The sequence below is a fragment of the Lactuca virosa genome, chromosome 3 (assembly GCF_052849685.1).
Source record: "Lactuca virosa cultivar CGN04683 chromosome 3, Lactuca_virosa_CGN04683_v6, whole genome shotgun sequence".
NCBI classification, from domain to species: Eukaryota; Viridiplantae; Streptophyta; class Magnoliopsida; order Asterales; family Asteraceae; genus Lactuca; species Lactuca virosa.
Genome location: NC_136428.1, coordinates 414,246,441 through 414,259,059, shown reverse-complemented (window position 1 = coordinate 414,259,059; position 12,619 = coordinate 414,246,441). Strand labels below are relative to the sequence as shown.

The 12,619-nt window shown below is 33.4% G+C and overlaps 1 protein-coding gene and 2 long non-coding RNA genes across 3 annotated transcripts; all 3 read right to left on the bottom strand.

Moving 5' to 3' along the window:
• Positions 1 to 1,285: 1,285 nt before the first annotated feature.
• Positions 1,286 to 1,949, bottom strand: LOC145163207 (uncharacterized). The gene is made up of 2 exons (XR_013739641.1): positions 1,846 to 1,949; positions 1,286 to 1,443 (listed from the first exon to the last, which is right to left on the bottom strand). It is a non-coding gene; the product is annotated as an uncharacterized LOC145163207 (long non-coding RNA).
• Positions 1,950 to 2,604: 655 nt separating this feature from the next.
• LOC145165039 (uncharacterized) lies at positions 2,605 to 3,210 on the bottom strand. Its single transcript, XM_079083676.1, has one exon. The coding sequence runs from the start codon at positions 3,208 to 3,210 to the stop codon at positions 2,605 to 2,607; it is 606 nt and encodes a 201-aa protein (XP_078939802.1).
• A 1,931-nt stretch (positions 3,211 to 5,141) lies between these two features.
• On the bottom strand, positions 5,142 to 5,815 carry LOC145163206 (uncharacterized). The gene is made up of 2 exons (XR_013739640.1): positions 5,712 to 5,815; positions 5,142 to 5,299 (listed from the first exon to the last, which is right to left on the bottom strand). It is a non-coding gene; the product is annotated as an uncharacterized LOC145163206 (long non-coding RNA).
• Between the last annotated feature and the right edge of the window lie 6,804 nt (positions 5,816 to 12,619).

Below are 12,619 nucleotides of genomic sequence, written 5' to 3'. Positions count from 1 at the left end.
AAACAATAGCTTTGACATACACCAAGTATGCACTCTATGTTTGTCTATGATCCTTACTTTGTGAAATAAACCAATTGAACATAATATCAATGATTCTAATTTCACACTCCCAAATCTTTATCGAAAAATGTGAGAATTTCAAATTATTATCATTTATCGAAATCTGTTTAGATTTTAAACTTATATGCACTGACCCTCCTGTAATGAATATGTACAAAGTCACAAAGACTTGTCAACAGTCATTATAAGGTATTCCAATGAAGATCAACTTCATGGAAATTAAGTCTCATATTCGAAGTACATAGCTTTGAACATGCTTCTTGCATTAAGTTTTTCTAATCTTACACAGATAACTTCCACCTATGGAGACAACTCCATATTCCCATTTTGACTACCCCTTCTGAACAAGAGTTGCCTCTTTTCATATTAGGTCAATATGGTCCTTCCAAAGTTAACACTATACTTCCAAATGTCCTTGAGCAACCAATCTTTGGTAAACCTCAGATTGTCCTCGACAATTGCTTAATCATTTTAGTCATATCCAATTCTAGACCTTTTCCCTTCTTAATGCCTCTGGGCATTTGGAAAAATTTAGAAATGACAAATATTATAGCACATGCAATCGATCCTGTACCCAAAGCAAATGGTACACGATTCATGATGTATCACATAAAGACATGATTCTAGACCAGTCTTTTGCTACAATATTTTTATTTGCCATGTTTTCAAAATTTGACTATGAAGAGGGATGTTGTAATCATAATCGAATTTTAAGAACGCAATATATAGAATTTCCTTAAGTTGAACCAATCCAACATGAAATTCATCTATATATTCTTGACTAAAGATGACTAAGGTCTCCATCTAAGCCTTTAGAACTGAAATGAAGTATATCCTCTCCCTTAATTATAGCAAAACAACTTTTTCAATCCCTGCAGCCTCACGAATTGAAACTTTTGTTTTCTATAATTAACATTGCTAACTTGCAACACTAACAATAATTATCATGCTCCTACTAACATGATGATTATTAGCATAACACTTATGCTCCCACTAGCTTTGACATGTACTCAGAAATCAGGTGGACTTTTAGAAATCAATACTTTATTGACTTTCTTACCAAAGTTTATATTTTTGATACGAGATGCTGTAACACCCTTTTCTTTTTTTTTTTTCTTTTTTTTCCTTCGGTAAATAAATATTTACTACAGTAATAAAATATCTGATTTGGTCCCCATTTGAATATTAATAAAACTTCATTTATAATATAATGACATTTAAAGAGTTTTAAATAAACACAAATAAATCCAGGTTTAAACTTTATTACATAAAACATGATTTATTGAAATAAACAGCGGAAGACTTTTATCCATAATTTTCAAGAGTAATGCGGTTGCCACGATAGTCAAGCTGGATTCTTCCCCTTGTTTACCCCAGAGGGTCCTGTAAAAATGTTAATAGTATCTGATAAGCCAACGCTTAGTGAGTTCACAATCTATACATTTTACCACATGCATATAATCATTATAAAAATATTTACTGTTTTACTACAGTAATTCTGAAATATTTACTGTTTTACTACAGTAATCCTGAAACATCTACTGTTTAACTACAGTAGTTAATCATGTATGTCATATAATAATCATAGTAATAACATTTACTAGTATATAATATATAGCATAACATTTTTACTGTCAACAGTAAAAATTACACATATAACATGTTTACACATAATTACCGTCAATAGTAAATAATGGTAAATATTATTTATCATAATATCTTCACATGAACTTGTTTTATAATAACTACATACATGAGTATCACATATAGAATAGTAAAACTCACCTTAGTCGCAGAACAGCAACACGAACGTTTGTTTTCTCGAGTTTATTCACTTAACAGCCTCTCGGGATTTATCTTCTCGATTATCAAGACTATAATTTACACTTGTTGTTCTTTCCCAAATGAAGGAAAATTACCTCTCTATTTATAGGTAAAAATGTTGATTATTTTATTCATGACCTAATTTCTCCATTATTATTATTTTTTATGATTTCTTTTACTTTTGGCCTAATTCTGGCACTCAATACCGCACCTAGAACTATTGGACCCGACTCCATCTTGAAGGAAATCGAGTCAGCTTTCCAATGGCACCAGCCACTCGCCGCCACTCGCCGCCACGCGCCGCCACTCGCCACTTTTCCGGCCGGTGGTCGGCTGCCGGATTTCATTTCGAGATTTTTGTTCAAACTTCAAAAATTCATAACTTCTTCATACGAGCTCCGTTTTCGACGTATTTTTTTTCATGCGTAGGTATTTCCGAGTACTACAACTTTCATTTAGATCACTTTAGCTAAAAATAAATATATTTTTACTTTCATATTTAAATGTAATTATAACTTTTTAAACCATATAACCATTAAATCTTTTATACACATTTTTGATTATTTGTAACACCAAATTTACTACTATATATTTATATATAACTTATGATAATTTTATAAACATTTTTGACATAAATACTTATCTTTATTTATTTATTTATAAATGAAAACGGGGCGTTACAATTCTCCCCTACTTGGAATGATTTCGTCCTCGAAATCCTTATAAAAAGAACTCGGGATAATTCTTTTTCATTTCATCTTCTGGTTCCCAAGTCCATTCTGTTCCACGTCGGTGCTGCCATTGTACTTTAACAATTACTATTTCCTTGTTGCGTAATGTCTTTATTTTTCGATCTATAATGGCAACAGGCTTTTCAATGTAGTTAAGTCTGTTATCTACCTGAATATCCTCAAGTGGCACAATATAGGTTTCTTCTGCCATACACTTTCTTAATTGCGACACATGAAATGTGTTGTGTATCTGATTTAATTGTTCTGGTAGCTCTAAGCGATATGCTACCTTCCCAACTCGTGCAATAACTTTATATGGACCAATGAATCTAGGTCCCAATTTTCCTCTTTTCCTGAATCGGATGATTCCCTTCCATGGTGACACTTTTAGTAATACAAAATCTCCAACTTGAAATTCTAAGTCGGATCGTCTCTTATCTGCATAACTCTTTTGGCGGCTTTGAGCTGTCTTCAGTCTTTCCCTGACCATCTGAATATTCTCTGTTGTCTTTTGAACTATCTCAGTACTACCGAGTACTCTTTGTCCCACTTCACCCCAACAAATAGGTGTCCTACACTTTCTTCCATATAACATTTCATAAGGAGGCATGCCAATGCTTGCATGATAACTGTTGTTATATGAGAATTCTGCTAATGGAAGATAAGTATCCCAACTACCTCCAAAGTCAATTACACAAGCTCTCAGCATGTCTTCGAGTGTCTGAATGGTTCGTTCACTTTGCCCATCTGTTTGAGGATGGTAAGCTGTACTAAACTTTAATCTAGTACCCAAATCTTCATGAAACTTCTTGTTTGGTTCTTGAACGTGTACCTGCTTTCTCTTCTTGTCTTGAGTCTCCATATCCAGCTCCTTGAGTCTTGCTATTTCTGTTATGTCTTTAAATGTTTTGCAGTTAGAGGTTACAACAACCTCTCTGATCTTGGGCTTGAGTATCTTAACATAATGATTCATCTTCATCTTTTCCGTGGCCACAAATTCTTGACAAAAGATTGATTTTTTCCAGAAATTTATCGGTGATTTCATTGACCGATTCCGTTGTTTGCTCCATAGATAGAAACTCTTCAGTTATTCTATCTATTTCTACCACTGTAACATACTCATCTTGAAAGAGTATTTTGAATTCTGCCCAAGTCATGTTCTCTATTTCAGCTTCCTTAAGCTTCTTCATGGTTAACTCCCACCAATCATTCGCCGTTCCTCGTAATTGGTTTGCTGCAAATCGAACTTTTGCTTCTGGCTGACAAAAACAAGTACGAAAAGCATTTTCTATCTCTGATATCCAGCGCATGCTGACCAGAGGGTCCTTCTTTCCATGGAACAATGGTGGTTTGGTAGCTGCAAAATCCTGATACTTGCATTTCTTGAGTTGACCAGATGCTGCCATCTTATTATCAATGATTTTTAACAAATCAGTCTTTACTTGCTCGAATAACTCTGGGAGAAATTCTTGAATTGCTACTCTTATTTCAGACGCAACTAGCTCCCTAACATTGACATCTTCATGTTGATCTTCATTTCCATTTCCACTTCCATTTCTTGTAACCACCATCTTTCTGATAACCATAATATAATAAATTATATATATATATATATATATATATATATATATATATATATAAAGTAATTAATCCTATGCCTTATTCTAAAGAAACTTCCATCTGTTTTCTGGTTTTCCTTGTGGTCCTCCCGTCCCAATTATGTATCATGTGCTTTCGTTAGTACGGGCCCATACTAACGTCCACACATATACATAATTGTTTTTGGTATATCACAAAGTCTTCCAAATTGCAGATTTTAGTTTAACACGCATTTTCTATTTCACATATTGTAGACATACATATAATGTCTACAGAGTTTACTGATTATACTCTTTTTAACCAATTAATATTATCAAAGAGTATTATAAATACATAACTATACATAATGCTGAATCAAATAGTCATTCAAATAATTAACTTTTTACCCTAAAGCAACAATCAAACAAGAACATGCAGTAAGGCTTTAGTCAAAATTCTAAGTCTATGTAATTCTAATTATGCATAGTTTCAAAGCATTTACTTTACTCTTTGCTAATTTTAAGTAAACACATAATCATACGGATATTTATCTATATCCTATTCAATTCTAGCATGTGAAATATATACATATATATCATATATATCAAAATTTCTTGTATGTAATATATTATAAAAATATATTATATTATACCTTTTGAAGAATACCAGCTGACTGCTCGTTCCGCATTACTTTACTCTTTTAAAATTTTGACACTTTTTCCAAAATTTTATTTTTCTTGAAAATTTTGAGCTTCGGTTTAAGTTCAAACACACACTGATGTATATTTGAATCCCTTAAACTAAAGCTCTGATACCAACTTGTAACACCCTTTTTTTTTTTTTTTTTCCTGCGGTAAATAAATATTTACTACAGTAATAAAATATCTGATTTGGTCCCCATTTGAATATTAATAAAACTTCATTTATAATATAATGACATTTAAAGAGTTTTAAATAAACACAAATAAATCCAGGTTTAAACTTTATTACATAAAACATGATTTATTGAAATAAACAGCGGAAGACTTTTATCCATAATTTTCAAGAGTAATGCGGTTGCCACGATAGTCAAGCTGGATTCTTCCCCTTGTTTACCCCAGAGGGTCCTGTAAAAATGTTAATAGTATCTGATAAGCCAACGCTTAGTGAGTTCACAATCTATACATTTTACCACATGCATATAATCATTATAAAAATATTTACTGTTTTACTACAGTAATTCTGAAATATTTACTGTTTTACTACAGTAATCCTGAAACATCTACTGTTTAACTACAGTAGTTAATCATGTATGTCATATAATAATCATAGTAATAACATTTACTAGTATATAATATATAGCATAACATTTTTACCGTCAACAGTAAAAATTACACATATAACATGTTTACACATAATTACCGTCAATAGTAAATAATGGTAAATAATGGTAAATATTATTTATCATAATATCTTCACATGAACTTGTTTTATAATAACTACATACATGAGTATCACATATAGAATAGTAAAACTCACCTTAGTCGCAGAACAGCAACACGAACGTTTGTTTTCTCGAGTTTATTCACTTAACAGCCTCTCGGGATTTATCTTCTCGATTATCAAGACTATAATTTACACTTGTTGTTCTTTCCCAAATGAAGGAAAATTACATCTCTATTTATAGGTAAAAATGTTGATTATTTTATTCATGACCTAATTTCTCCATTATTATTATTTTTTATGATTTCTTTTACTTTTGGCCTAATTCTGGCACTCAATACCGCACCTAGAACTATTGGACCCGACTCCATCTTGAAGGAAATCGAATCAGCTTTCCAATGGCACCAGCCACTCGCCGCCACTCGCCGCCACGCGCCGCCACTCGCCACTTTTCCGGCCGGTGGTCGGCTGCCGGATTTCATTTCGAGATTTTTGTTCAAACTTCAAAAATTCATAACTTCTTCATACGAGCTCCGTTTTCGACGTATTTTTTTTTCATGCGTAGGTATTTCCGAGTACTACAACTTTCATTTAGATCACTTTTGCTAAAAATAAATATTATTTTACTTTCATATTTAAATGTAATTATAACTTTTTAAACCATATAACCATTAAATCTTTTATACACATTTTTGATTATTTGTAACACCAAATTTACTACTATATATTTATATATAACTTATGATAATTTTATAAACATTTTTGACATAAATACTTATCTTTATTTATTTATTTATAAATGAAAACGGGGCGGTACAGATGCTTTGATAAAACTTTATCAAAATCATACACCTTTCCTTAGGTAGCATGCATGTGTGTCTAAACAATTTCAGAACTATGAAAAGGGATGCCGTTATCATAGTCTCAATTGTTTAGACCTTTTGCCATCTGCTTCAAATCTACTTGGTGGAAGTGTTTCCTCACCATCAATTTCATGAATCGGAGAGAAACCTTATGACCCTTAGATTTTATGGTTTATGTGTTCTTATCCATGTGAATCGTCAAAACCATAGTCACAAGACAAGGATAATGAGAAATCCAAACTCATATGGATTGAACTTATGCAATCTTAACTTCTTGCCACCTGGCAGTACAGGGCCTGCCATTGCTTCCAAGTTGTTATGCAACCAATTGAGAACTTTTAGAACTCCTATGCAAATCCAACTTTAACTGGAATGGTCACAAAATATGTCAACACGATAGGTTATAAACCTCAAGTCGTGTGCTAGTGAAGAACCTCAGGTTTTATTCTTGATTAGTTCTTGAAATTCTTTTTAGGATCTTTAAGACTCCCACTATTCTCTTGACATATAAGACTATCTTGCCAAATATTCAAGAGATAGTGCGGATTCTTTATCAAGACAAACACTTCACACAATTGGCCTTAGTTGGTCTTTGTTTTATCCAAAACATCACAACTTACCAATTTCAAATGTACAATAGTAGGACACTTTTCCTCTTACATTTGACAAGTGTTTTAAACCATTCTTTAAGATATGTCACTCAAGTTACAATCTTGGAGTATGACTCTAAGAATTGTTTTGGAACGAAGTATGACTCATCTTCCTGATCTAACCATTTCAACAATTCATGACTCCTCTTCTTAGTCATAAGAATGCACTAAGATGACATTTAGAGGACTAATTGTGATATGATTTCTAAATCATTAAGATGATCACAAACATGATACTAAAGTACTCTCCCATCTTTTCAGATTTGAGAAAGTTTTATCTTTCTGCCTAATTTGATTCTTCTTATTCGTTCTGCTATACATTGGAACTTTTCCAATGTCTCAGACTTATACTTAAGCTTGTAAGTATAACAATATTTACTAAAATTTAGTAAATCATGACGAGTAGTCTTATCGATCTTTTCTGGTGGACTTTGATCAGTGCACAAGGATGTGTACTTGATCCCTTAGTCCTTCACTTGACTCACATATACATGTGAACAAGGAACTAGTCTTAAATTTTTCCAAAAATAAAACTTCTCATTCATCATACTATACAACTTGCATGATTCCAAGTTTCGGTCCAATTGAAACTTGGGTGATGAGAATCTTTCCTTACTTGGTAAATTTAGACACTACCACAAATGAAAGAATTAAATTCATTTTTCCAATGTTGCTAGAAACATACAAACATCAAGTTTTCATAAATGCCATTGCAAGGAGATATAAAATAAAGTAAAACTTTTATTTATTTATAAAAATGCGGAAAACTTTTCCTTATAATGCAACTTGAAATGAAAACTATGCTATTACATGTTTCCTAGCAATCTGTCATAACTCCTAAGAAGTAGCTCAAGAATCCGATCTTCAACCAAGCGATAGAAATCCATATTCGCGATCAGATTCATCATACTCTTTTCTTTAAGTTTCCTTCCATTTGCTTGATCCTACTAAATATGAAAATGCAACCGAGTCACATTTTGTATTAAGAATCATCAACTGGTAACTTAATAGAGTTAGATAGTGGACCTACCTGAAGCAGAGTCAAACTGTTGATTTCTTCTTTCTTTCAGGTAGCTTGGGCAGCTTCGCTTCCAATGCCCCTTTTCTTCACACTGAAAACATATAGACTCTTTGGGAATGGTACAAAAGGCTATTCCAAACTTAGACTTTCACTTTACCTTCCGGTCAACCGGGTTGACCAAGGCCGAGCCCTTTCCATTGGGAAGAGAAAGCTTTTCTGGACTTCCAATGTTACCATTGTCCATGTCCATGGAAGTTTGAGAAATAGACCTTCCATCCATATTTGCTTGACTATTGCACCAAATCATTTCTGATTCAGCAGCAATAAGAAAATAAGAAAGATCCATTTGGGTCATGTCGTGATCTGTCACATAGTAGTCTTTCTATATGACTCAGGAAGTGACTGAAACACCCAGTCAATAGCCAACTTCCTTGGGACAACGACACCCAACATTCTTAACATGTCACTGTGTGACTTCAGTCCTAAGACATGAGTGCACACAGGACTTCCAATCTGATGTTTTATTGTGAGTAGGGATTGAGTGATCTTGAACTTTTCAAGTCTTTAAGCTTGTGGGTCAGGGAGAATAATTGGAGGAGGTGGAGGAAGAGAAGTATGACTTCCATGAGCCAAACTCGGGAAGTCATATTCATTAGGAAAGCTTGGTTTGGGAAGATCATTGTTGTCTAAACCAGACATCAACAATGGGAGAAATTCACGTAAAGTTGATTTATTAAGGCTAGGACCCAACAAACTATTTTATAACTTGGAAGAGGGATGCCGTAATCCAAGCTATAAAATATTTGAAGGTAGGTGAATACCGATTCACCAATTTCCACCAAGATAAACGAAATGTATTATTAGGTTTTAATTGGTTTTGAAACTCCTAGATTCTTTTGAGATTCATTGAACTTTTCAATGGCATGTTTCAATCTCGAGTGTGCCCTTCAGGTTTTGTGACTGGGATGCCGAGGATCACAAAACAAGGTGTGAAGTAACCATGCAAATATACTTGGTACCCTTAATATTTACCCCTCAATCGATGTGCCGGTTAAGCACACACGCTCCAACAATACTATTATAAACATTAAGTTACCCTTTGCCTACCTTGTTAAGTCCAGGTTAGTGTGCCGGTTAACCACACACGCTCCACTAACAGCTTAAACAAAGTGCAAAGTGTAATTTCATGGATTAGCACCTTATTCACATTTTCCTAAGTAACTAAGATTGGGAATTTATAAGTGTTTAGTTACTTAGTATTTATCATTATACTTATAATGAAGGGAGAATTATATTCGTTGTCCTACCTGTTCGGCTAACGACCCTCCACCGGTCAAGGAAGCGGTGAGTGAGAGTGGACACCCATTAAACTGCCATTTTATAGGCAATAACCTTATACCCCCTTTATAGACCGACTTCCTGAATGAGGTCTACTAATGGTAAGACGACTTGCTCTTACACATATAATATATTAAACTTTTAATATTATAATAGTATAAGGGTGTATTTTAGACATTTAAAATACTTGGTGGTTTAATCTATTAATTAAACTAGACTTTTAATTTAATTAAACTCAAACCATATATTTATGGATTAATAATACTCTTTTAATTAAACGCTTTAATTAACTATTAATAAAGTCCATAAGAGTTACATTGAACTATTCAACAAAACATCATAATTCCAATTATTAAACTCAAAATTAAAACCATTTAATTAATTGTTTAAGTTATGAACCCAAGAGTTTTAGAATTCAATTCTTTTTTTCATAAAAAACTTTTCTCAAATTCCAAAACTTGAGGGCAAGTTTTGTAATTCTTGAAAACCTTTGGATTCCATAACTTACGGAATTAATGGTGTTTTATGATGAAACTTTCCATGTTCCATAACTTAAGAACAAGTTATAGAATTCTTTAAAACATTAACACCAAATTTTGTAACTCCATAAAAACTTTGAATCAATTTTTTTTTTAAAAAAAAAAAACTTTCATATCCATAACTTATGGAAGTTTCAAAAACCCTTAGGATCACAACTTTAAAAAAAGTTTTGAGCTCCAAAATTTTATGACAAAATATGTAACTCCTTAAAACATTTAGATCAAACTTTTAAAACTAATAAAATAATCATATCATTTTATCTTTTACTAAATTTGACCTAATTCAACTCATATAACAAATGATTCAAATTTTACAAATAATTCGTTTTTCACAAAACAAGTAATTATCTTAAAATTTGACAAACGTCATGTTTTTTTTCCTTTTTTTTTCAACTTGAAAATAAAACATTTGCATCAATATAACAGAAAACAACTCATGGCTCTGATACCACTGTTGAGTTTTGAGCATGCTAACACTCCTATGGTGTACATGCAACCCTATAAACCTTGGATCTAATGTTTCTCTATTATACATGCAAATATTAACTATTCCAAGGTTTCATCCTAACTAGCATATTATGAAGCACCTATACTACAAAGTTCTAGTTAGATGACATACCTTTTGATGTAGCTTGATGTCTTCAATCTTTAAGAGCTTAGCCCCAATAGTGTGGAAGCCTCAAATGGAATCACAAATCACCAAAACACCTTGGAAGAACTTGAGAGAATATGTATGGACACTAAAATCGGCCCACTCTTATTTTCACACACTTGTGCCAATTTTGTGAGCCAAGGACCCCTTTATATATTATGGAGGATTAGGGTTACATCCATGTAAACCCTAATACCCATGAACTTTCATTTACATAGGATCCATAGGTTAAAAGCTCCATGGACCATCCATGAAAGCTTAGCCCAACCTAAATGAACTTGGCCCATTCCATATACATAAGAGTCCATATTTAATTAGTTCTTTTTGATCACTTAATTAATTCTAAATTAATTCTTGATCAATACTAATTAAATAATATGATTCCATATTAATATATTAGAACTTATAATATATTAATATAAATCACAAATATACTATTCTCAAAAGACTATCCATATAAATTGTGCCGGTGAAGTGCAACCCAAATGGACCATGTCGGGTCGGGTCAAGTACATACCAAATATAGTTATGGACTTAGACATTAATCCAACATGCCTTTCCAAAGTCAATCACGCAGGCTCGCAACATATCTTCCAATGTTTGAATAGTCCTCTCACTTTGTCCCTCGGTCTGTGGATGATAGGTTGTACTCATGTCCAGCCTAGTTCATAGGGAACTTTGTAGCGACTGCCAGAACCTCGAAGTGAATCTACTATCTCTATTCGAGATAATGGATGTGGGAACACCGTGCAGTCATACAATCTCACGTATGTAGGTTCTTGTAAGCTTCTCCATCTTGTATGTCTCTTTGACAGGCAGGAAGTGTGCGGACTTGGTCAATCTGTCGACGATGACCCATATGGTATCAAGTCCACCCGTTGTCTTAGGCAACTTGGTTATGAAGTCCATAGTGATCCGCTCCCACTTCCATTCTGGTATCTCCGGCTGTTGTAGTAGACCTGAGGGTTTCTGGTAATCGACCTTGACCTTGGCGCAAGTAAGGCATTTACTCACGAAGGTAGCAATCTCTGCTTCATGTTAGGCCACCAGTATAGCTATTTAAGATCCACATACATCTTATCTGAACCTGGATGGACGGAATAACGACTGTTATGCGCCTCGTGATGGGTTTTGAGCATTCTAACACTCCTATGGTGTACATGCAACCCTAGAAACCTTGGATCTATGTTTGACTAAGATACATGCAAATAATTATTTTTCCAAGGTTATTATCCTATCTAGCATGGCATGGGGAACTTGAATCAAATAAAGCTAGTAGAATTACTTACCTTGTAGTTGTAGTTGATTGCTTGGAGTTTTAGAGCCTAGCACCAATAGTGTGGATGCCTCAAATGGAAATCACAAATCACCACAAACTTGGAATTTTTAGAGAATAGTAATCACCTTTCTTGAAATCGGCCCTCTTACTTTACTCACCACAACTAGTGTTATTTCAAGAACCAAAGCCTCCTTTATATAGTGTGGTGGATTAGGGTTACATCCATGTAAACCCTAATACCCATGTCTTTTCATTTCCATGAGATCCATGGGTTAAAGCTCCATGGAGTATCCATGGACTTTCCATGCAAGCCTAGCCATTCCAAATAAGCATTAGCCCACACTATATAAATAGAAGAGCCCATATTTAATTAGTCATACTTTTGATCTCTAAATTAATTCTAAATTAATTATAGATCAACACTAATTAAATAATATCATTTTATATTAATATATTAGAACTTATAATATATTAATAAATCATAACTTATACTATTCTCAAAAGATTATCCGTAAATTGTTCAGGTGAAGTGCAACCCAAATGGACCATGTCGGGTCGGGTCAAGTACATACCAAATATAGTTATGGACTTAGACACTATCTCCAACAGTCTCCCACTTGGATAAGTCTAATAACTATAGTTGTAAGTATGACTTCAGGAAC